The sequence below is a fragment of the Cyanistes caeruleus genome, chromosome 2 (genome assembly GCF_971803275.1).
Source record: "Cyanistes caeruleus chromosome 2, bCyaCae1.hap1.1, whole genome shotgun sequence".
NCBI classification, from domain to species: Eukaryota; Metazoa; Chordata; class Aves; order Passeriformes; family Paridae; genus Cyanistes; species Cyanistes caeruleus.
In genome coordinates this window covers 112,033,023-112,057,907 of record NC_141702.1, presented here as the reverse complement: position 1 = coordinate 112,057,907, position 24,885 = coordinate 112,033,023, and the positions used below count along the sequence as shown (strand labels likewise).

At 43.2% G+C, this 24,885-nt stretch overlaps 1 protein-coding gene and 1 long non-coding RNA gene across 4 annotated transcripts in view; both read left to right on the top strand.

Moving 5' to 3' along the window:
* Nucleotides 1-4,526, top strand: part of SPRED2 (sprouty related EVH1 domain containing 2) — a 58,335-nt gene extending 53,809 nt beyond the window's left edge. The window contains exons 5-6 of the mRNA XM_086879242.1: nt 498-647; nt 1,068-4,526. Of these exons, the coding sequence (XP_086735368.1) occupies nt 498-647; nt 1,068-1,718 (801 nt within the window). The 3' untranslated portion in view covers nt 1,719-4,526. The remainder of the gene's footprint in view (nt 1-497; nt 648-1,067) is intronic.
* Nucleotides 4,527-4,796: 270 nt separating this feature from the next.
* LOC147655133 (uncharacterized) overlaps nt 4,797-24,885 on the top strand; it is a 69,814-nt gene continuing 49,725 nt past the window's right edge. Inside the window, exon 1 of one of the 3 annotated variants that reach the window (XR_015283839.1) lies at nt 4,797-5,178. This is a non-coding gene — a long non-coding RNA (uncharacterized LOC147655133). The remainder of the gene's footprint in view (nt 5,179-24,885) is intronic. The other 2 variants (XR_015283836.1, XR_015283835.1) reach the window with 2 other exon arrangements.

The window sequence follows — 24,885 nt, the reverse complement described above, 5'->3', positions numbered from 1 at the left end:
TTGGAGTGCAGTGAATGTTCGGAGAATGTGTAAAGGTTAACAAAATTGCCAGTATTTTTGTAGCCTGGGTAATTGGTGGGGTACAGCCTGGGCACACAGATGCTCTGTCTGAACCCTCAGGACTTAGAGGATTGCATCATTTGCCGGGCATTTAACTTTGCTCTTCAGAGGTAGTTCCTGGTGAACACTCATCATCCCGCCATGCCCAGGATAACAAATACCATGCCAAGCGAATACAAGTGGTGTTGGTGAATATGTCACGGGCAGGCTATGGCATATTAGTTTTCCATGTGTGTGGTGACAGCTTTTACGGCCTGGCAACAGATCTGCCTCTTTCAAGTATTTTATGTGAAACTTCGTGAAGCCTCCAGCGGTCAGGCGTTGCCAATATTGCAGGTGTGCACAAAGTCAGTGAGTGGCAAAACATCTCTTAATGCCCTGTGTGGTAACAGCTGAATGTATGACGGGTTTTTTTCCCCCCTTTCCATTTAAAACAGAATGCTACAGATAGCTCCTCCAACTCCTCTCAGAAAAGGGAACAGCCTGTGCGAACTCTGGCTTCTCCTGCATCCTGCGAACATCGAAGAATTTGCACTCGTGGACACCTTCACGACCATTACAGCTCTGACCACTACCATCTAGAACAAGTAAGGGTTCTTCCCAGTGTTGCAGCCTCTGTGTCTGCCAGAGTTTGCCAGTGTTTGGTTTTCTTCCACATGCCTGAGAGACAGCTCCCTCCTTCTGCTCTCCCCATTTCCTTCTCAATTAGCTTTAAATGGCTTCCTGTTCTTGAAAAAAAAAAAGAGGGGGGGATGGGGCAGGTAGCAATATGGTTTGGCATGTTATGTTGTACCACGTGCATGCAGGCCAGTGTAGGACTGTGACAGTTGTACTCCCTCCTGAGCCAAAGGCTGAAAGTCTGATGGATCACGGTGAAGGGCATATAAAGAAGGAGAGACACGACTGTTAAATAATGGCTCTTCAGGAAGCAAGGAGATAGTGATTACCAGTAGCAAAATGAGCTTATTTATATTCTCTCTCTCTCCATCTCCTTCCTACTTCCACAGTCAGTACCACGATCCTACCGGCACGTCAACTTTCCAGACGATGATGAGGAGATAGTGCGCATCAATCCTCGGGAAAAGATTTGGATGACTGGATATGAGGATTATCGCCATGCCCCAGCTCGAGGAAAGAACTTTGATCCTGATGACATGGACTCCTACGTACGTTTTGCCAAAAGCGAGGCCTCGAAACACGAATACACTTATCCTTACGTAGACAACTCGGACTTTGACCTGGGCGAGGATACCAAGGGTGCTGTGATAAAGACTCAACCTGTCAAATTCAAGCCCAGGCGGAAGGAAGATGGTGAGAGGTCGCGGTGCGTGTACTGCAGGGACATGTTCAACCACGAGGAGAACAAGCGGGGTCAATGCCAGGATGCTCCAGACCGCGTCAAGACTTGCATCCATCGAGTGAGCTGTATGTGGTGCGCAGACACTATGCTCTATCACTGTATGTCCGACCCAGAAGGAGACTATACGGATCCTTGCTCGTGCGACACCAGTGATGAAATGTTTTGCCTCCGGTGGATGGCCCTTATCGCCTTGTCTTTCATTGCTCCATGTATGTGTTGTTACTTGCCGCTTCGGGCTTGTTACCACTGTGGGGTCATGTGCAGGTGCTGTGGTGGAAAACACAAAGCTGCTGGATGACTACAGATGTATTCGAAGTGTTAGGTTTTTCCTGTAGTTCAAGGAACACGTTGGTTTTGGAGCACTGAGGTCACTCACTTTAATGCAGCCACTGTGCCCGACAGCATCCGGAAATCACCAGTTTGGATCACTTTACATTGGGTCGTCTGGGGCTCACACTGCATTGATTTGCTCATCAACTGTTCTAACTAACTAACCTACAGCATAGACTTTTGTATTATTAATCTGTAATCAAAACAGACTGTCTTGTACATGTTTATATTTTTGTTTTCATTTAAAATGAGTTTGAGAGAAGAACTGCTTTAAATGGTGGTGGATTGTAGAACATCTCCAGGTTGTGTCTGTCTTGCCTCCGCTTGTGTGGTACCATCAGCGTGTTAGCAAGCTTTGGCATTTCTAGAAATGGGGCGGTGTAGTGAATGAGATCTCACTTGGAAGATATTTTAGCTTACCGTCAAGCTATTGTGCGTGTATAGAAGGTGTGCTAGTAACAAACTTGTACCACAACACAGTATTTCTGTCACTGGTTTTCTTTGGGTTTTTTGTTCTGTTTTCCGAAGCTAAAATAGCCATCTAAGCTGCAGTTTCTCTTCTAGGGTCCATCGTCATTTCCTTCAGCAAACATCTTAAATTATTCCTCTGTTCACACAGCTCTGTGAACAGAAAGTAAGGTTCAGTTACCATAGTCACATAACCATTGAGAATCTGATAGTCCTCCTTACCTGTAATCATTTCAGACCACTACTTGAAAGGGAAACTTAAATTTTAGGCTTTTCTCTTTTCCCTAAATAACATTGGAAGAATGTGTTTTCAGAGCTCTGCCCAAAAAGAAAGGGAACTTCTTCATTAGCCAGCAACGTAGAGATCTGTGAATAAAACACTAAGGTTACAGATGAGGAAAATTGTTGATATGCAAAGAATTACTAACAATGCAATGTCAAAAGCACTATTATGGCAATTCTGGGGAAATGCTGCATTAAGTGGTGGATTATATGGAAAATCGTGTGTGTTTGTTTTCTGTATACATGAGCATGAGAACATTTGCGTCCACTGTAGTAACAACATTTAGAAATCTAAGCAGGTATTTAAAAATCCAAAGCCAGGATGTTAACTACCACTTCCAGTCTGTGACCTGCGGTCCCAATCCGCCAGATACTTCCACATGTCTCAGCGCATTGCTGTGAGCCCATGTGTGGGATGGAGCATGTGAGTCTTTGCAGGAGCCAGACTGAGGCGTCTGCCTGGCTTTCCCCCTCCCCAGTTCACCACCCAGGTTTATCAAGTGGATGCATAAGGTGCATACAGCAGGATAATATTACTTTAATTTTTTTTTTTTAATTATTTTTTTTTAATGTCATGTTGTCTTGTGTACAAGGCTTGTAATTAGCTTGGAAAAAGAGTATTTTTCTAATATATTACAAGGAATAGCCAAATAATTTTTATTAAAAAATAAAAAAAAAATGATTTAGCGCAGTGAGCTCTAACTAGCATAGTACAATCTGAATACTTTGAGGCAGCTAGGGATTGGCTTGTCAAAGCTGGCACTGCTGTTCCTGCCATAATTTCTTTCTGCAGTAAATTGCCAGTGGGCGCATGTCCTTTCCCTCCCTCTATTGCACATTGACATCAGTCTTAAAAGAGGATTTTTTTTTTTTGTAAGAATTAATTTGCCAAATAAATGTAAAAGGAGCGCTTGCCATTCTTTCTTGGTGGAATGTCCCAACGGTTCCTCTGAGAGTTAATCACAGCTTTTTAGTCAACCATTAAGTATGCAATGTGCTTATTATACACTATAGAGTTGGGTAGGTTTAATTCATAGCAGTTACTGGGGATTTTTTCGGTTGGAGAAAAAAAATTGAATGATAGTGGAAAAGGGATGGAGTGTTACACTCTGGGTGATGTGTCTGGGTTTGCTGAATGGAATACAAATATTTTGTGCCTAATAGCAGTTGACAAATCTCTCAATGGTGTCTAGTAAACATCAAGCCAGCCTCGTAAAAATAATTAATGAAACAACCTTTTCCTTTTATTTCTGTTCTCAAAAGTTGTTTCATGTAAACAAACATCTGTAAGATCTTCTCTCTTTAAAGCACAACACTACAAAAAGATCTTACAGTTTTTTGTCCGGTCTTGAAGTGCCCCTATTTATTTAAGTAAGGAAGACATACTCCAAGCCTTTCTGTATGTCTGAAAATAAAAGTTATAAAAAAAAGTCCCTCTTTTTTTAATTTTGTTTTCTTTCCCTCCTCTTTCCTCCCTCTTCTCTTGGGTTTTTGTAATACTTGTAGATTTTGCTGCGTACGTTATTTGGTTCGTGATGGCAGTGGTGTAAGGGCACAAGGATAGAAATGGGTGGTTTTTTGTAAATATTTCTCCTTAATTTCCACACTGCTGCTGAACAGTGTGTAGCATTCTCCCAGTCAGCTTTGCAATACTGACATCAATCATTTGAGAGAAATTATTCAGATTTTATTTTTGTATCTGTGGTAACAAAAACATTAACCAATTTTTTTTCCTGTTGTGGAAAGGTTTTGGTTTTATGTTTGTTTTTTTCCAAGCTATTGCTCACGTTAACAAATTAAAGTGCCTGAAGCCTCATCATTATGTATCTATATACTAAAAGTTAAAACCCTGTTGTATTGATTTTTATAAGCCTTTTTACCTCTGTGTAAAAAAAAATATATATACAAGTGTATGATGTACATTTTAGTTCTTAACTTCTTTTTTTATTGTTTCTAATATGTATGATCAGTGTAGCTATTGCTTTAAAATGTACCATGTAAATACAAATACATCATATCAAAACGATGCCATTTATTGTCAAAATTACACTGTTTATTGTTGCTGAGGTGGCTGGGGAGTGAGGGGGAAACAGAATGGGAGCAGCTCCAGAGCTCGGGGTTTCTAAGGAAAAAAAAAACTGCTTTATTTTAGTTTTGGGTGGTAAAGGCTGCCTAAGCCTTGGGCACAGGCCGTTCTCATCAAGATGCAGCAAGGGAGGATGAGGACTGTTGGGTTTTGTTGGGTGGTTTTTGGGTGTTTTTTCAGATATTTGGCGGGAGGATGTGGCCTGGTGGCACCAGGCCCCAGTAGGCCTTGGCAGCCATGGCAGCAGCGGCCAAGGCTCCCTCTTGCTCTCCCTGCTCTTCTCCCCTGAGGTCTCACCCCGCACAGGGCTTTGGGCTCAGTTAGAGATGCTGCAGGGCTGTTGTTACTTTACTTTGTTTCATCTCAGCAAGGCTCTGAGGAGAAGGGGGGAGCAGGGAAAGGCCGCCGATGTGGCTGCCGAGCAGGGGCCGTCCCGGTTGCTGAGGGCACACGGAGCCGGTTTGCAGCTGCTGGGAAGATGTGCCCAGCGCTACCATCCCTTCTCAGAGAAGTTTAGCATGGAAAGAGAATAACCCAATTTAAATTGAAGCCAGGCTGCCACCAATCAACGGGGAAAACCAGCGAGAAGCCAGTGAGTATATTTGAATTTTTATAATTATTTCCAACAGCTTGGTCAGGCCACCACACCACATCTGCAGAGCCCAGGTTTATTTTGCCGTAGGTAAGTGATAAGCTGTTGCTCCTTTTTTATGCACTGCTGGTTGTTTTGCTGCTGAACAACAAAGCTACCTGAAGCAGTATGTAAGAGAGGAGGCAGAGAGCACACATACTCATTTATATTTGTTTACATATTCCTAGAAACAAGATACACTCATATAAACAAAGATTTCTGTGTACATTTATTATATAACTAATGGTATGTATATGTTACATGTTTTTTTTAAAACGACTCGTAGCCCTCATGGGAAATGCTCACTGTGGGTCAGGTGCTGTGTTCAGGACTCATAAAATCATTCAGGTTGTGTTGGTGTTTGGCTCCATCCACAGCAAAGCTGCAAGGTATTGCTCACAGTCCATCATGCTCTCTTAACTAATGGAGAACTCCAACCCTATTCCCTGGCCATTTAGATTCAGCTCATCCCACAAAATGCCTGGCTAAACCATGTTTCTTGCAGCCTGCAATGTTCTCTTGCTTTCCTCCATAAATCAAAGGTGTTGCTTATGCTTGGAGATTTCTAAATTGAACCAGAAAATGTTACACTTGGGCACTGAATCTGTGGAAAATGTGTTATCAAGATAGGAGGTACCAAGGTAGGTTGGTACCATCAACCAACTTCCTGCAGCATAATTTACTCCTGTTGTCCATCTGGGACAACATCCTCTTGGCAGGATGCAGTCACAGAGACTGAGACTGGAGAGGACACAGATACTGTAAGCTTGCAACCATATGAAACCACATGTTGAATATTTTATAGTTTAAAAAAAATCTAGTTCACTAGTAAATGTAATACAAAATACATTTTAGAATAATGTCTTCACCCAGGCTGAGTTTTAGGGTCTGACAAATGCAGCTTGGCATTTTCTAGCAGGGACTTGACACTAAACGTGCAGCTACCATTGCCTGGGTCAGAGTGGCTCTCCAGGCGTCTCTTTTCCCTACTTAAGCAGCAACTGTGCTGACCCAGGCTTTTCCCATGGGGAGGCATCCTTGGTTTCAGACACAGTTCCACCTGTGTGAATTGTTCACCTCCTAGCCTGTGAAACTAAAGAGTCAGAGGGTAAGAAGAGGATTTTCTTGACTACTCCCTCAGGAAGCCTACAAATGCTTCTGAACAGAAGCCTTTCCTCATAGAAGCAGCATCAGGTCAGGAACGGCAAGAATAAGTGGAGGGCAACTGCAAGGGATAACCAGTGTGGCTCTCTCCATCTCTGTTCCTCTCTAAGGGACCAAGGTAATGAGCATTTCTCAGGAATGCAGCTGCCTGGCATTGCCTTCAGGGGCAGGATGTATGAGGGGAGATGCATGCATCTGGCCTCCTTTAATCACTGGGTAGGAAGTTTTTCTCACTCTGCTTGGAGAGGTTATAGTTTAAATGGGCAGAACAGACTTACCCTGTTAGGAAAACAAGTCCCAAGAGTTTGAATGACTTCCATAAAGTCATATAGAGGTTTTGTGACACAGTCTGGCCTGGAGTATCCTGAGCACAAGTTCACCACCATCTTCATCCAAAGGTCATTTCTCCTTTCATCCTGGAGATTAATTGGGAAGTTTGGGCTTTGTTTGCAGGAGCCTTGCTGCATGAAGCACAAACCAAGCTGCCAGCAAGGGGTGTGTAAATCTCCTTTCTCTGCTAATTCCACTTAAGAATGCAAATTTGAAGTAGCTGTCGAGATGCCTGGAAACAAGAGGTATCATTGCATGTGTTCTCAGTACTTGCCACAGACACAACTTGTCTTCTTTTAATAAAAGAAATGCAGTCTTTCTGTGAGAGCAACGAGGAGACGCTTCCCTTGCTTCAGCACACAGTGTTAGGTGAGTTAACATCCTCCTAACACCTTGTCCTTCTCCAGGATCTATTTAGGCAATTAAATTCCTAAGAATCTTGATGACATATGTGGAAATAAATAGAAAAATGTTTGGCTTCCACCCAGAGACAAGATATTTAAATGGTGGAAAGTATGTGTGTATTTTTGGGGTTGTATACTTGGATCCCCACAAATATTTTTAGTTGCTTTTCTGCAGTAATGCACAACCATCTCATGCCATTCATCTCATTCCCTCATTCGCCGATTGTAAATTCATTTAGGAAGAGTTGACAGGCTTTGGTTTGGCCTCTGTTAGATTCCAAGCCTGCTGCCTAAGGTCATGTGAGACGGGATCTCAGGGCAGCGCTCTGGGTGGGTGTAAGGAGAAAGGTTTGTGAGGGCTGTAACACATCCCATCTGCCCGCATGAGCCTTCACAGCTCCCTTCTCCGAGGTGGCAAGGAAAGTACAAAGTGATTTTCAGACTTAATATAATTCATGTAATCACCTAAGGAGTCACTGATGTTAGGAGTAAGTATCACTGCCTCAGGGAGCGAGAATTAATGCATACTTTGGGATGGATAAGACATTGCCAAGTCTTACACAGCCTTAAACTTAATTCTTATCTATATAACTTAATTCTTATTAATTATATAGAAAATGTCACATGAACTGGCATTCCTTTTTTTTGCATTTTCTGAGCTTATGTCTTGATGAGCTACTGAATTGGCCAACATCTGTTTTAAGGCAACTGACAGGACTACTATCAGGCTTACTGCTTTGAGCAAGCACTTTGCTGATTTTCACACTCTGAATTTCCCCACTTCAGTGTTGTGTCAGTGTTATGTTATTAACTGATAGAGCTCTTGATGTTGCATTTCAGTTGTAAAAAAGAAGAGCAGGGATAGGGAACTTGTCAATACAGTGAGACCCTTGAAGTATCAAGTCTGATATGTTTCCAAATGTACCCTATCTTCAAATCTGAGATTTCCAGTATGCAGATTACATTTAGCTCTGACCTTATTCAGAAACTGAAAGCTCAGACACTTCTAAAGTTTGAAGCATTATCATCCTTGTGCCCTAGAGGGTAATTTCCAACTTTAAAAGCCCAGTTCCAGAACAACTGAACACAAATGATTTCACTTTAAAAGTGCTTACTCTTTACAGCTTCCTGAGAACAATGATAAAAGCCAGGTTACAAAGTATAACTTTCAACCACATTTTGCAAAAGTGCTGGCCACAACTTACAGCGGAGAGTATTTTGGTGTGGGCAGCCAAATAAGCAGTACTCTGCTGGTTTTGTTCAGGAGCCTGAACATTGCAAAATTCAAATCCCAATAAATTTGTTTCCAAAAACTCTGAACAGCTAAAACAAAAAAGGAAATAGAAGTTAGGACTGAATGCAGATGCGGGAAATATGGTTCAGCCTAGATATGAAACATAAGAAAAAATATAATCTTCTTTTTTTATTTCTTTTCTTTTGAGGGATACCTAAAAGGAAGCTCCCATTGTCACAGTGATGTATGGGTATGGGGCCTGATGTTCAAGCTGGAATGCCCCCATGTATTCCTGCCAGGATGGTCAGTGCCTCCAAGAAGAGCATTCAGACCAACACAATGACTCAGGCTGTCAAACTGAAAATGTGTATATAGATATGTATATATATATCCTTTTTGAACAGAAATCTGAAATTACCAACATGATCTAAAGGCCTAAGTGATAGCTACCCTTTAACTAAATGAACAGGTAAAACTCCAGCTGTATGGCTGACCCTAGTGGCTTGGCAACAATGAATGGGGTTTTCTGTGTAGTGGCCCCAAGTCTTGGGGATGGCTGCAGGATTTCTCTGTTCGCTTAGTGAATAGATCTCAGTGAACATCCTCATCTAGGGCAAAACCCCAGAACCTTATTAAGTGGTTGAGCCAGCCACAGAAATGAGAAGGCTTCCAAATAGCAAGCAAAATAGCAGTAGGGTGAAGCAGAGAGACATATTCTGCTCAGAGGAGTTTTCTGCTTTGCTGTGGCTCGAGGGTCACGTGCTGGACGGTCAGTGATGCTCTTTCTCAGGGGCCATTGACTGGGCTCTGGGGAAACCATGGGCATTTTAGCAAGCAGGAAAGCTTGTGCATTCATTCATCTGTCTGAAATGGAGGGGTTTGTGGCAAGCCATTTGGCCATAGCAAGGCAGCCTTTGCAACAGTGCCAGTTCCACAGTTTAAATACAGTTTCTGCCACAAGGCTGAGACATAGTTGTACTTCCACATGTGGCCAGAAATGCCACAGGCCTGGAGGAGGCTGCAGGGTGAGCAGAGTCCTCACACTTACCCCTGTCTTTGCAGAAAGATCTTTGCAGAGAGATTTGAAGGGCTGCAATGTGATGGAGAGGTAGTAAAAATACCACATACATTTAATTGCATAATTCTAGCAGCCATTACCAATGCAATGCTATTTGCTGCATTTGTGCTTCTCTAGACTTTGAAAAAATGGACTCTTTCCAGCAACAGGTAGGAAACAACAAGACTGCTCTCCAGTTCCCTGAGGTAAAATCCTAATTCCACTTAAGTCAGTGGCAAAAGACCCATACAGTAAAGTGAAGCCAGGATTTCTCTCCTGGGATTTGAAGGGTTTGAGTGCCAGTATCTTAAGGTTTGGCACCCAAAGCACCTCCTCGACTGGCAGCTCTCTGAAGTGAACTTCCCATGCTCTTCTTGTTCAGCCTGGAGGAGACTGAGTGGAGACCTCATTGCAGTTACAACTTCCTCAGGAGGGGAAGAGGAGGGGCAGGCACTGATCTCTTCTCTCTGGTGACCAGTGACAGGACCCAAAAGAATGGCCTGAAGCTGAGTCAGGGAGGGTTTAGGTTGGATATTAAGTTTCTTCATCCAGAGGGTGGTTTGGCACTGGAACAGGCTCCTTGGGAAAGTGATCACAGCACCAAGATTGACAGTTCAAGAAGCATTTGGACAACACTCTCAGGCACGTGGTGGGATTGTTGGGGTGTCCAAGGCCAGGAGCTGGACTTTGGTGGTCCTTGTTGGTCCCTTCCAGTCCCTTCCCTTCCATCATTCTCCTTCCCCCATCCTCCACAGAGACACTGGGTGCAATGACAGTCTACATCCATAAAGGGGGACTTACATGACACATTGCACCAGCTCCCCAGTTCTGTCTTAAAAGGGCTGTTTGAAATGGGAGCCACTTTCTGCTCCTGCAAAGGAACAAGTGTCCTAGTGACAGATGAGGGTTTTGTGGCACCCTAGGATCACTGACTTTAAACTTAGCACCTTCACTTGTCACCCATTTCTTTCCTGCACCCAATTACCAGGATGTTTCATTTACTTGAACCTTCACAAAAGAAATATAGGTAGGAGGAGTAAACAGTTTTGACTTAAAAAGTGACAAATTGGCAGGGAGGCTTCCTCAGCTACCATTCACTCATTTTTGGCAGCTTGCAGGGTTTCCAACTGGCAGCAATTATTTATGATATTAGGCTGAAATTCCAATCAAAGATTTCAAAAAAAGGCTGAAAGGATGCCTATGTATTAACATTTATGACCAAAAGGTCTCTGTGACAAAGAAGCACCTCTGAAAAGACTGTGTTTTCAAACCCACTCACATACATAACATTTTAAGAGCTGTCACCATCAGAGCACTTTTTACGGCCAGTTCCTGAAGGAAGTGGTTGTAAAGATGTGGCATGAAGAGCAGCAAATCCAGGTGCTGAGCAGAGGGCTTTTGAACTTAGAGCAAATGCATGATACTTTTTCTAGCCAGAACAACTGCTGTTTGTGACCATCTGAACTTTGAGCTACAAGAAAATGTCTTTGGGGTTCATCAGGCTGATATCCTGTCTCTAACCACAGCCTGTACCAGATACTTCAAAGGGAAAAAATACAAGAAACTCTGTATTGGAATCATCTGCTAGCAGAGGAAATTTCTTCCCAGCATCAGACAATTTGTCACTGATTTATCCCCTCAAGCAGGAAAGTTTATGTGCCTCTTAAAATAAAAAAATCCAATTGAATGTAACATTGATATGAGTTTATTCATTAACCCTAAAAAATTTTTATTTGAAATGTACTTGATTTTTCTAAAATAACAATTCTTCTATCATTTTCTCTGGTGATTTTCCTAGCACTGAAATGACTGAGGTTTTTCTCCAGCCACTTTTTTATGCGTATTGTTCTTGAAATGTGACGATGTTCAGGACCTGTGGCCCTATGGCAGCTATTTTGCAAATGACAGTGTCTCCTCCCCCAAATCCTTCTCCTGGGAAGAGATTAAATCCTCTTTTATGTATCCTATAACTGTAATTTCTTTATTGTTGGGATGATACTGTGTTATTATTGTTGTACAGTTTCTCTGGAGCTTCCTCCATGCCAAAACAGATGGAGGGTATGAGCCAGGTAGTGAAAACACAGCAATTTATTTGTTGTGTTTGTAAAGTTATTAAATTTAATATATTTATCAGATTGCTGACATTGAGCAGGATTTATAACATTTGTTTTCTAGAAGTCAGATATTTTCCAAAGCAGCTGTGCTGTAGCTGTGAATATTAACTAGGATGAACAGGATGTCTGACAGGAAGGTGTAAAGCCTGCATTTAGGCTCAATGGGCTTTGCTCTGAGAGGTGTTGAATGTCTTAATTTTTTCTGAAACCCATGAGCTTGGTAAGTGTAAAACATTGGCCCCGCTAAGGTCATTGGAAAACTTCCCACTGACTTTAGTAAAGTATAATCACCCCCAAAATACAGAGTTAGGACACCAATTATTGGCAGCTATTTTTCTAAGAGCCTGGCTAATGCACAGAACAATACCAGAATGCCTCTGTGGGGTTTATTTCTTTGTGCAAAGACTATGCATTTTCCCAATATAATGAAATACAGGGAAATCCTGCAACCTAAGTTGCCATCACAATCCATTTAAGGGTCATTTATTCTGTCTTAGTCACAAGCAACACAAAGACCTGCTTTGCTTAATATGAGGCCTGGGCAGTTGAGCAGTTCAGCCAAATAGTAGAAGCTTGGTGGTTCTTCTGCAGAAACTGGTTGATGTTTGGATCCTAATGTGAGACTTCTAATTTGGTTGTTTAGTGAATTTTAATTGCTTCAACATGAAGTACAGATGAGCAGCATCTCCGGAAGCCAAGCCACAGATCACTGAAAATAGAAGGTACAGGGCTCTCTAAGATGTGGGTCCTAAGGCTCTGCTCCTCATTGAATTTAATTACAGCTTGGAGTAAAAAGACACATACAAATTCATCTTTGGCTTGGTTTCTTACAGATTTGTATTTGCACCATTAATCTGCTTATCCTGTCCATCACTTCAGTAATGCTTCTTGAGCCACGTGTCTAGGGAAAACCAAACTGAGGTCTCAATGACATTAATTTCCTACAGGCTCCATAAAAATAGGCAGCTGGGTAAAACAGAGAGCTCTTAGTACTCTTCCTGAGCTCATCCCTGATTAGACACTGGGAAAATAGTGTGGGAAAACCCTTGTTAGGAGTTCCTTACCTGTAGATAAACTCAGCTGGCAGTCATGCCCTGCTGGACACTAAACAGCCACCCTACGCGGGCAGCTTTGCTTTCACACCATACCTCTCACTTAAACAGCTAGTCATGCTCAGACACATCCTTTAGAAACCAAGCCCTGTTTATTTCATCACTTGTGGAATACTTGTTTTAACATATACCAGTGATATCTAGGAGAGAAGTGACATGTTTTCCCAATCAGAGCAAAGAAATGTGTCAAGTAATGCCCTGGGTTTTTTCAGTCTGACTCTAGCTGCTAGAGGGTCTGCTTCACAATTTGTTAACTCTCAGCTGCAAGTGTTGGCTGCATCTTTGAAGGATTTGAAGGATTGTAGGTGGATGATTTGTTGTTGTTGTTGTCAGATTGAAGTCTGCTTTCACCTTTTTTTACCACTTTCTTGTGCATCAATATGAGTATTTTTCCATCTATGAAGCTGAATTATTGTAGCTGGAAAGCCAGTGATTCCAAGAGATTTCTGTGGGCTTCTTGCATGATGAGAGAGATTCCTGTGCTCCAAAAGGCTTAAAATGTCTGGGTCTTGCTAATAATCACAACCCAAAAGGGAATAGTCCAGCTGACTGTATGTAGGCCAGACTTAATCAATTAACACACTGAGATAATGACATACCAGCCTATGGAGCCTTCTAAATATAATTGTGTGTGAAGAAGGCACTGGCTACAGGATGGCTTCACAAGTTAAATAGCACAGAACTGCCAATATTTAGATCTGGGATTTCCAGAAGGCCACACAGAGACAGAGAGCAGAGCGACTTCTGAATAAATGTGCATCTTTCCATGCTAATATCTCTACTGAAACCACGGCTTAGGGGACACTGAGATCAGAAATTCATTCCCACTGCCATCCTTCATGGCTGGTAGTTGCAAACTGATACCTGTTGGAGTTGTTCAGCCAATGGGGTTGTTCCCACATACATCACTGGGGAGAGCACACGGAAACTGTGCTTGCCTTGAAAGTTTCGGTCGTATTAGCCACCGTATTGTTTGAGCTCATGTGAGCTGAAGTTTGCATAACAGCTCTTAAAAAAGTGGGCCTCAAAATGTCAAAGGGAGCCCCCTTTCATGTAAAAGATGAAAGCCACATTGTCTTGGCTGAATTCCAGCATCTATCCTTGTGTGTTCGAGCGGATGATGGAGGATTTCTGGTGGTGGCTCCTGAACCAGGCACCCTTTTACAGCCAATAAAGCTGAGTCGATTTGCCTTGATTTTGCCGTGGGCTAAGTTGGGTACAAAGGGGTTACAGTAAACTCTTAATTGGTGGCTGCTTGAATGTGTGTGTGAGCCCCTAGTTCACCCATGTGTACAAGGAGGGCAAAAGAGGGGTGCCTTCCTTTTTGACCCTTTTGTCTAATCTGGTTTGATTGTAAGATCTTCCAGGCAGAGATTGTTACCACATGGTTGCACATTGTGTGCTGCTCTGGGGACCCTGTTTCCAGCAGTAAATAACAGCCCTGAGCAGTTACTCTCACGTGAATAAAATATGACCAGCGGAGTGATCTGAGTCATCTATCAAATAACCCCCAGCTCCACCCATGTACAGCTCCTCCATAGGAATCCTGGGGTTAATTAAAAGAATCTAAATAATGGTAGGGTTAGAGTGATTTTGGTTGAGTACTGAAGATTGATGTAACCTCACAAGCTCCCCATGCTGTTCCTCCAGGCTTGGGGTTTTGCATTGTTGCTGGCTAGTCCCCCAAAGCCCAGGACTAGGTTTCTAGCTGCTCTGTGGAAGCTATGCCAAACTACAGGTTTAAATATTCATTGCATTCTTCACATGCCAAATCATCTAAGTTGGAAAGCAGGAGTCTAAGATTTTGCAAAGCTGCTCTTGCACAAAAAGACTATTAAAAATTCATCGTGACAGAGAAAAAACAACAACATTGCCAGTAGTAGGGAACTTTCTGTTGACTTGGCTAATGCTGTGTTGAGCTAACCCACATTAATCCACTTAAATGGAAGGGTGAGCCTGATCCAGTAAAAACAATAAATCCTCTTTAGAGCTGACCAGACTCCAGTTGCACTATAGAAGAACCAGGCTGAATGGCAAACAGTTGGCAGGAGGTAACTGGATGGGGCCTGAATTTCCAATGCACCAGGTAATTTAACCCACAGCATCTCCTTTCTCTTATATGTGCAAACCATTTGTGGGTGGGACCACATCCCAAAGTTCTTGGCACTAGAGGTGGAATGATAGACTGCAGGATGGGGAAACTCCCTGCCAACACAGAACTGGAAAGATTGAAGCAGCTCTCTGTCATCACAGGGACTGGGTACCTGAGATGACTGTGTTGGAAGAGTTACGATCCCAGGCAGCTAAAGCAAAAGGGTGAAATGCAGAGAGCAGAGATGGACAGAGAAATGCCTGACCTAGAGCTGGTGGGCTCTGCCTTGCCTTGGAGGCAGCTTGCAGATGGTACAAGAGAATGGTCAGCTGCTGCTGCCTTGCTAGGGCTGAGGGACTAAGTTGGTTGCTGTTAAACTCCACAGAATTACATCTGAAGCTGAACTGGCTTGGGAGCAAGTGGATCTGTGTGCCTGGGAAGTGGCTGTTACTATCAGAGAGCAATTTTCTCAAGGGTGACCCAAGACATGGAACTAAACCCAGACTGGGTGAATATCTCCGTTTCCTTATTCCTCTGAGAAACTGGGCCTGAATTTAAAAGGCTGTTTAACACTTTGAAGCCACCCACAGTTCTGTCTTTGCCTCCCACGCAAGCTCCAAGGAACTGACTCATTCCCACCGTATTTTCAGCTGTGCGTAGATCCTGCTCACAGCTCGGGAAGTTCCCCGTTCAGCCAAGCAAATCAAGTGCACATTGTGACTTGAGTTAGCTGAGCTTGAAAGGTTTTGCGACACCGGCTCACAGCTGACAGTATCTGAAGACATCTGGCCTGCCTTTTAAAGTCTTGTAGGAGCCGTTTTCTTGAGTTAGCTGTATAATTTATGCCTTATCTGATGTTCTCTATTCATGATGCTTCCTTACGTTAAATAGCTGTTTGTGAAAATAAGTGACACTGTCATCTGCTGTTAAATGAAAAGAGGTCTGCTCACAAGCAGGCATTCACCTCTCCTCTCCCCTTCCAAGTGGCAAACTCTTGTTTCTCTCACCATGGGGACACTGTTTTGGGTTTTGCAGAGCTTTCAAGGGTGTGAATGATACATACAGCTCTGGATGGTTTGTGACTCAGGAAAGCTTTTCTGCAAGGGGAATCATCCCTCTGTCTCTTGCCAATCTGGTGAGCTGAAATGTTCTTTCCGGTTTGGACTAAAGTCCTGACATCCCTGGATTTCTAGCTCACTAATTCTTTCACTGCTGAGGAGAATAACTCACTTCTTGCTGACATCATGCTGTCCTCCCGCTATGCTGTATCCACTGTGAGTCTTTAAAGCTTCATGCTATGCCTGAACAATTACACCCACGTTTTGACTGGGAAACAGAGACAAATGAAGGCAGTTAGAAGGAGGACGTGGGAGCCTTGCCTTCTATTTTACTGTTCTTCACACTGGGTTCATTACTGCCATCTTTCCCCCTGCCTGGTAGCAAATTTCCAGCAAATGTATTGGGGTCACCACTCCTTGCTTCTCTGTAGAAAATAACTCTGGCCTATTTGGGCTCTGGACCACTTCTTCATGCCATTACACCACAGCACAGTCTTTACAGATAAACATTTGCAGGTTTGTAAGCACAGTCCTACTCACTACATCATCACAGAAGAGAGGGGGAGTAAACATCCTTTGGAGTACAAAGGAATTGTCAACAAACTCAGAAAGAAGGGGAGAAATATCCAAAGGCACTCTCCATTTTCAGCTTGTTGCATTTGGTTTCTTTCATGCTACTCACTGAGCATTTGCCCCCTTCTGCAAAAATCCAGGGCAAATGCCTGGATGTTGTCTGCACTATTAACTAATGAAGTCAGGAATTTACCTCTGTCACCACCTGGGAATTGAATAATATAAAACCCAGCTCCTCCATCCTACTGGCACTGGGCTGAGTTCCATCAGCTTCTGACGAGCTTTTTTGGAGTGCAGAGTCCTGACCTGCTCACAGTGGCTAGTATGAGCTGAGACATGAATAAACAATAAAGGAGATAAAGGAGAGGCTGGGTTGAAAGCAACAGCTGTTTCCTATGGACTCCTGAATAAACTCCAGCTCCTCTTGCTGATGGGCTGGGCTTTTGTCCTTGCACAAAGGAATGAACTGCGCTGGGAATCACATTCTGATATGAGAGCAGTGGTGCTTGTATCACTAAATATAAAGGGTCTGCTCAAAAACTTTTAAGAAGAAAAAAAGTCTACTTCAAAATATATTTATTTCAGGTAGTTCTCAAGCTTTTAGCTGTGTTATCTCACTTCAGCTATGGTTCTAGAAGCAGAATTACACCCAGACTTGCATATGTAGCTCTTGTATGGCAAAGAGCAAAGTCCTTAGCCCAAGATAGCCTTTTGCTGACTCCAGATGTGCTCCTCTGCCATAAAACACTTTGGAGGCCCAATGCTACATTACACAAGCCACTTGGTGGTTTTAACATTCATTTCACCAGGAGCAATCCCTTCACTTTGTAACTAAGCAAAAGTTTTGGCTTGAGCCTGTTTCTATAATGAATTTCTAAAGCTGGGCTTGTGGGAATGACTCCATCAGTTAAGCACAAGCCTCTGCTCTGCTCTACTCCCAGGAGTTCACATCAGGTTTTGGAGCTTTAGGCATTTACTCCTGATTTCCACCAGTGGAGCAGAGAGATGAGCTTGGCCGGAAGAAGTGGACTTTCCTTGTACTTCTGTTGCATAAGCTTATCCCCTTTGCTTGGAAATCAAGCATGTTTCTTTTATAGAGGCAGAGGTTTTGGTTATCTCAATAGTACAGCAAGAGGAAATTCTAATATCAGATCCAGGAAACAGATAAATGTAATATATCTTAATGCAACAATGCCCTTTACAGTTTACTACTACCAATTTACTATATCTGAAAATCCTGAAAAGTCTATCTGAAAGTCTATTCACTCAGGTAATCTCTTACTTTGGGGAAGACCTGGTCATTTTTATTTATATGTGTAGATCCTCCCAAATTATTCCAGATTAGCAAATCCCAATCCTTCCTCTCTGTCTCCCACCTGAAGAAGGATGGTCACAAACTGCCATTGACACTGTCATTGCAGAGATCTTCCCCAAAAATATTAAGATCTTGTATAGAGTTAGAATTTGAAGTAGCCCATCTTTAATTTTTTTTTTTTTAAGCAGTGTGTATAACCTGTATTAATATGTGAATAAGCAGAACCTGGAGTGGGTCCACTGGGGTGCATCTCCCTCTTCAATATGAGGCACTTGGCTCCAGCTGCAGTGGGAATTGAGGGCAGCTGGGTCTAGTGGGCTGTTCTGTGGGCCCCTTTGTGACTCTGGGGTGGCTGCAGGGTACCTGGGCTGCTCGCCAAGTGGCCACCTTAGGAGAACAGAGCCCCCTCTCCTCAGTGAGTAGCAAAATGGAGCTGTGACTCCATCCAGATTGTCTGTTTCTTCCTTTTTTTTTATAGAGGGAAGGGTAGGTAAAATCCCTGGAAAAGTGAAATCTAAGGGCAATCAACCCTTAAAACTTCCATTTGTATATTTGAAATGAGTAATGCCTTGCCGTAGAGCAAACTTTATATAAAATTACAAAACTGCTAATTTTCTAATGCTGTTTCTGAAGTCAGTGTGTTTGTTTTAAAGTTCAGTGTTAGATAGAATTTAAGTCAATCCCTTCAATATTTCCTTTTTAATTTCCATTTTTCACCAAGTCTTGCCCATCTCAACTGTTTTCCTGAGGCTCTATTTTGTTTATCCTACACAATTTCCTTCCTTCCTTCCTTCAAGTGCAGACCCCCTTGCTCCTCTGGGACTTTGTATGATAGCTAGGCACTAATCATGCACTTCTGCCCCAGAATCACAGATAGGGGCTCCCTCCCCCTGCTTCCAGTCAAAGGAGGATGTAAGGCATAATGGTAATCTTAAACAACACTGCTATTCATTGTTTGGGAGATCTGGGAAATATCCTTGAATTCAGCTTGCTAAATTAGCTGCTTCTTGAGTAACCCACAGCTGCTGCGTATCTGTCCCATTACATTTTACAAAAATGCAGCAGTTCTCATTACATATGATATTCTCTAAACATATGGACCTTCCACTAGTTTATGTCTCTGTGTAGCTCTGTTGCCATGAATGTACACACAGAAACATTTTCTTTTGTAATTTAAAAAAAACCCAAACCCAACAATTCTTGAAAATAGATTAAAGACAGGCATTTGCAATTACTCAGATGGAACAAAGATGTTGGAGCGCTTCAGAATACAGCCTTTGTCAGGAGCCAATACTTAGATTAAAATGATGCTTCTGGCAGTAAAAGTGTAACTACCAGTGGTTTTAAAGCTTCATCCTGCCTGTTGTGCACATGAACATCTCCCTTGAAGTTGGCAGGCATCTCCCTGTGCTTGCAGTTATTGAAAGTCAGATGGACCATCAGTGTAAGGTGATGCTTAACTGTCTATAGGAGGCAACGACATGGGGTTTGGATTTGGTCTTGTGTGCTTGCTTCTTCACATTGATTTACAGAGGAATTTGGTTTGAGAGAAAATGTATTTCTGGTGTTACTCTGTTTACACTTCCTACTCTTTAATAACTTCTCTGCAGGAGCAGGGAACTTGAGAAAATCTTGAAGAGGAAGTTTTCTGTGTCTCCTTCCTCTTGCGTGGTTTTCTAGGCTTTGTCCTTCAAAATGAAGCAGCGTTCTTCAGGAAAATGCAAACTTCCACCCTTACTGTGTTCCTTGTGGCGTAGCTGGTTCCATCAGGGAGTAATTGAAGCATCAAGTACTTTAACTAAAAATGTAGTGTTGAACGAGTGAAAATTTTTCTCAGACACCTAGAGCTCTGTTCAATGCCTCTCAGATCCCATTCAGGGCTTATTTCATTTACCTCAGGAGGAGTCTGGCCAGGGATGAGCATCTGCTGTACTCTAAACATTTGGAGAAGTGCCACAACAGATCTCAACAGATCTGCATTCATTTCATTTGCACATTGTTGTCACCTCACACAAAACAAGGGGTGACAAACTACATCTTCTGTAGTGCATCCTTGAGCTATGCTTGATTCCGTGGTCACCAGCAAGGGACAGCAAGTGTCTCTGTCACAGTGGTCTTGTCTGTGTTATTATGGTAAGCCAGTGGTGTCCATCTCCTTGCCTTCCCTCCCTCTGTTCCTGGTCATCTCTTGTCCCTTTTCTGTTTTACTCCTCTTTGCTCCTTTTATAGCTAAAGATGGCCCCTCAAACATATTCACCTAAGTACAGGTACAGCCTGATTCACTTCTGTATCTGAGCCTTCTTGCAACACACGTTTATATCCAACCCCTGCTTAATGCTTTGGTGCTGCAGGAGGGGAGATCATCTCTCTCCAGCAGGAGCTACAGAGCACTGGAGATGGGAATCTATGCAAGGAGGTGGCTTTCCCACAGCCTGGGAGAGCTGCCAGTTCTAAGGTCTCTCAGGTACCCTTTCCATGCTGGTGCATTTGGGAGGGTGTGTAATGGATCCCTAGGAGCTGGTCAGCTGTGGGCAAGGAGCTGCAAAACCCTGGCAAATTGGAGAGGTTGAAGACCACAGCTGTGGGCCCTTGAAGCCAGCCAGGTGCTTCATCTTGTGTTACAAGGAGATGTCTCCTCCTCATCAGGATGCACAGGCAGGAACTCTGTAAGAGAGGCCCTTCTCACGAAATAGAGGAAGAGGGTTTGGGTTTCCTTTCAGTGGCCTCTAAATCATTTGTCCAGAACACAGAGCTGTCTCTTCCTGGAAATATTTAGGCTCATTCCTTTAGAAGTCATCTATGATTGTGTTAGTATTTGTGCATAAATGAATATTAATGGTGAATGTGGTCTGACTACTGGGCCCATTTCCTCCCACAGCTGTTTTTGTGAGAGCCCTGATCCAAAAACATCTTGTGCACACATCTTCCAGCCTGGCTCCTCCACAGGCGAGCTTGATGGAGAATGCTTTGCTGGTTGTGGTTTAGGCATGGAGGCAGCACATAGCTGCTCAGTGCTGTCAGGGTCTCAACAGATCTGCATTCATCTTACAGCAGACATTTAGGTACCAAGGGAACTTGTGTTTTAACTGGAATAAAGCTTACGTGCCAAAGGCCTCTTGTTATAGGGGAGGTGCAGCGGAGCAGAGGTTTGGAGGGGCTTAATGCTGGAGTTGGCTGCTCCAGCTGGCAAGGAAAGCCCACCCACAGCTTAGGTGGGACCAGCACCTGAAATCAAGTACTGAAACACCTGCATTATAACACTTTTATTTTATTTGGATATGATTCTGTGCAGTTCTGCATTTACCTGTTTTTGTGGATTTATCCCAAAGATAGTGCTGGTAGTGAGCCTGGGATTCCTGCAGAAAAAATGGTCCCAGAGATAACAGGTTCTGAGAAGAAATACTTCAAATGCCCCATTTTTTAATCATTAAATGAGTATATCCTTACAGATGTAGATTGATTTAAGTAGGGAAAGGGATTTTCTGTATGACTGTATGGCTGAACTACTGCTACTCATTTTTTGATGTAAAACCCTCTCAACTGCTTGCAAATGATCTGCAAAGGATTTGTGTGTTCGGAAACTCTTGAGCAAGTGATTTTGGCTTCGAACACTTCAAGAGGTTGTTTGCAGATGATGCGATGATGCACATGCTGACCACTCCTGTAGAGTGGACCTAAATTCAGAGTAAGGACCCTAATTCAGAGTATACAGGAAACAGCAAAAAGGTTCCCATTGGCCCAAATTAGTCACAAATAACTTACCTGACTCTTAGTTTTAATCACATGATCCAATTATGACTTAATCCCATCAACAGGAAATGAATGTTCCCACCTTTGGTTATTTTCTTGGTGTGGAAAGCTGCTCAGGGCCTCACACCCAGCAAGTAGTCTGTGTTTTGTGTTCCTGTTGCAGAAGAGGAAGGGGGACACAGAGGAAGGCTGGTTGGGGAAACAGGCAGCTTGAAGACATTTCTTTCAGCCCAAAGTGGGAGCAGAGCAGCCCATGGAGATCCTGTCACAGATCCAAGCAGGCTGGGGTTAAACGGTTTCCTCAGCTTCTCTTCCTAAATCAATTTGAATATTCTTGGCAAGCTCTGTTACTATGCATGGTGGGCAGCTGTGATTCAAGCAGGGAATTTTTTTTCCCCTTTCTACTGTCCCAGTCTTCCTGTCTTGTGCAGATGTGATCCTTTCCCTCTGTCTGCCTAACAGCTAATTATTTTCCCAGATGAGTCAATAGTCTGAAGAAAACAGACCATGCATATTCTTGAAAGCAACAACTGTGTTAGAATGTCGGGGGGATGGGTAATTAAAAAAATAAGGAGTCACTTCCTTCTGACCCACTCCTTAAGAAAACCTCCAGAAATAGCAAGCATTCTGATTTACAAGAGACCAACCTACCTCCCAAGTTAGTACCCCCCACATTTAACAGCAGAACCTTGCACTATGCTTTTTGGGAAAACAGGGAAAAAGCCAGTTTGAATATGTAAGACACCCAGCTAACAGCTCTGCAATCTATGGTAACCCAAAAACACACACACCTCTGTAACTGCAAGAATGTGGACAAGAGCACATCAGCTGCTCCCCAGAAACTGCCTGGGTGCTGCTGCACTCACTGAGCCTTCATTCCTAACCCAGATTATGCTTTTTTGATTAAAATCGTTAGTCCCAGGCTCGGGAGAGGGCAGAATTTCTGCTTCTCATGTTTGGTGGTTACACTAGAGGGGGCTTTTCTGGTGGGGTAGATATCTGGGCTTTGTAGCTCACTGCAAAGCCAACAGCTCTAAACCAGTGTCTGCCACTGTGTCCCAGGTGTGAGCTGTGAGCTACCAGAGAGCACCATAACCACGCAGGTGTGTTTTATAGCCTACAGACTGTGTTGTGAGAATGTCTGCAGTATTGGGTTACACAGCAGGACAGGCAGGGGAACGCTGCATTTCCAAATCCCACAGAAGCTCAGCACCTGTTGCTTGCTGGAGCACCGCTGCGATAGGAGCTGAAGTGTGTGGTCCTGCCGAGCCGCGCCTGCCTGTCTGCCTGCCTCTCTCCCCAGCACCCCAGGAACAGCAGGTCAGCAGTGGTGGTCCTGGAAAGGCTGGCATGTCCCTTGTATTTGGGGGACTCTGGTTTAAGCAGTGAGGGGCTTGGTGTTTTACCAGGACAACAGTAGCATGTGAATGCTGAGAGGCAGGAAAGAGGGCTCCAAAGGAAGGCATGTGGCTCAAGATGAAGCAGGGGCTGTCTGGTACTTTTTGGAAAGTTAAATTAGGGCCTGAGGTGCTAATCATTGTTGCATTTGGCACGTAAAGGTTTTTACAGAGGTCTACCACTGCTGGAGCAAAAGCTGCAGGGTCTAGAATCACAGGAAAATGCCACTTTTTTTTTTTGACAGGCAGCTACTTTTCCTAAGCAGAGGAAACATGCCTCAATATGGAATAAAACCAAGGCCTGCCCATAGGACACTACATCCACACCAAGGGACCAAGTGGTCAGATTATTTTACCTTTAAAATTCTGTACAAGCAAACATAAAAAGTGACCCTTACTGCTCTGAAGGCCAGCATCAGCTGCCTTCCTGGATAACCTGGGTCTATGAACCCTTATTCATTTTGAGCTGCAGCTTAAAAGTTGAGGTACTTTTGACTAAAAGTAAGCTTCCTGCCTCAATCCCTGCAGCAGGACGGAGAGAACTCTGTCCATCTTGGACTGTCTCATTCACTTCTCAAGGAACACGTGACTTTGCTGACAGCAATGCAACAAGAGCCAAAAGAATGAATTTTCCTCATTTTTTTTGTTGCCATTTTAAGAGTGGATAACCATTTAATTAGTTTTCACCCTCTGGGGCTGTAAGTTCTTGTATAATTAGATGATGAGCAATTATCATTACCGCATTTTGTTCTCACATGGCACTACGTGGATTCCAGCAGTGACCACACTTCAAAGGCTCGTGTTATTACCCACTAATGCCATGAGAAGCCCCAATACCTCTTAGAAGACTTTAGAGGGGACAAATCTACCACAGGTGCTAACATAAATCCCACCTGCTCTTACTGCACTTGTCCCACATGATTTGTGCCAATACCCACTACAACATGAAAACCCTAAAATATTCCAGGGAGATTATGTGGTTGGGTACTTCCCGAAATACCGCCTTTCATGTCCTTAATGCCACCCTTGCTTTTCCTGCTTTGGCAGGGAAAGCCAAAATCAGGGTTACACAAAGTGGTTTAGAACAGAAAGCTACAGGCCAATGCAAAGGTTTCAATTTGGAGTAGCCCCCAGAAGTGCTGCTGTGCTAAGTGCCTGATGGGAGTCAGGACTTACAGGATCTACTTGCATTGAGGCCAACAACTAGCAATTAATTAATTCATTAAAATACCTGGAGAGATTTAAAATGGGCACATGGTGAGAACATGCGTGCAAGAGGAGGATCTTAGAACCACTTAGGCTTTAGGGCAAACAAAAACCAGATGGGAGATGGGTGCAGAGATGAAAAGGTGTAGGCAAGGGGCCCATATCTGTCATTACTCCTGCAGCTACAGTTTAATTACTACTCCTAGGCCTTGGGAACAGAGGAGGTTTTTTTAATAATAATTTTAAAAAAAAAAAAAAAGGTATGTGAAGGAACATGAGTTCTGAGGCTGAAGATGGCCTTTAGTACCATCCCAAGTATCTGCTAAGACTCTTGATATGCTTTATTCATGACCCAGAATAGAAACAGTTTCCCTAATCTTCAGTGTTAAGGTTGCTTTCACAAAGAAAAAACAAAATTTAAAAGAAACCCAAATAAACCGTTTGAGAAACAAAGCCCCATGCTGCCTCTCCTCCCCAAACTTCTCCTTTTTCCAGCAGCACCACAACAGAATTCTTTATAAGGCACAAAGAAGGCAAGAAGCTATTCTCCAGCTGTTTGGGCAATAAGCAGATGTGCACAGAAATCTTGTTTTGTGCAGCTGTTAGTTGGTTCAATGGGCTGCAGCACCAGGTTATGGGAAGGTAAGCAATTTACATGGAGGATGTTATTAAAGAGCAATTTTAATGTTGTAATGCAGTGAAGGTAAGAAACAAAAATTAGCAGCTTGTTCTGAATAGTTTTTTTCTTGAGGCCTATAATGGCAAAGTTGCAGCGACAGCACAAGGACAACAAACCAACCCATTAGGAAGAAACAAAGCATGACATAGCAGGGCCCAAATAAAGCAAAATTTTAGCTGAAAT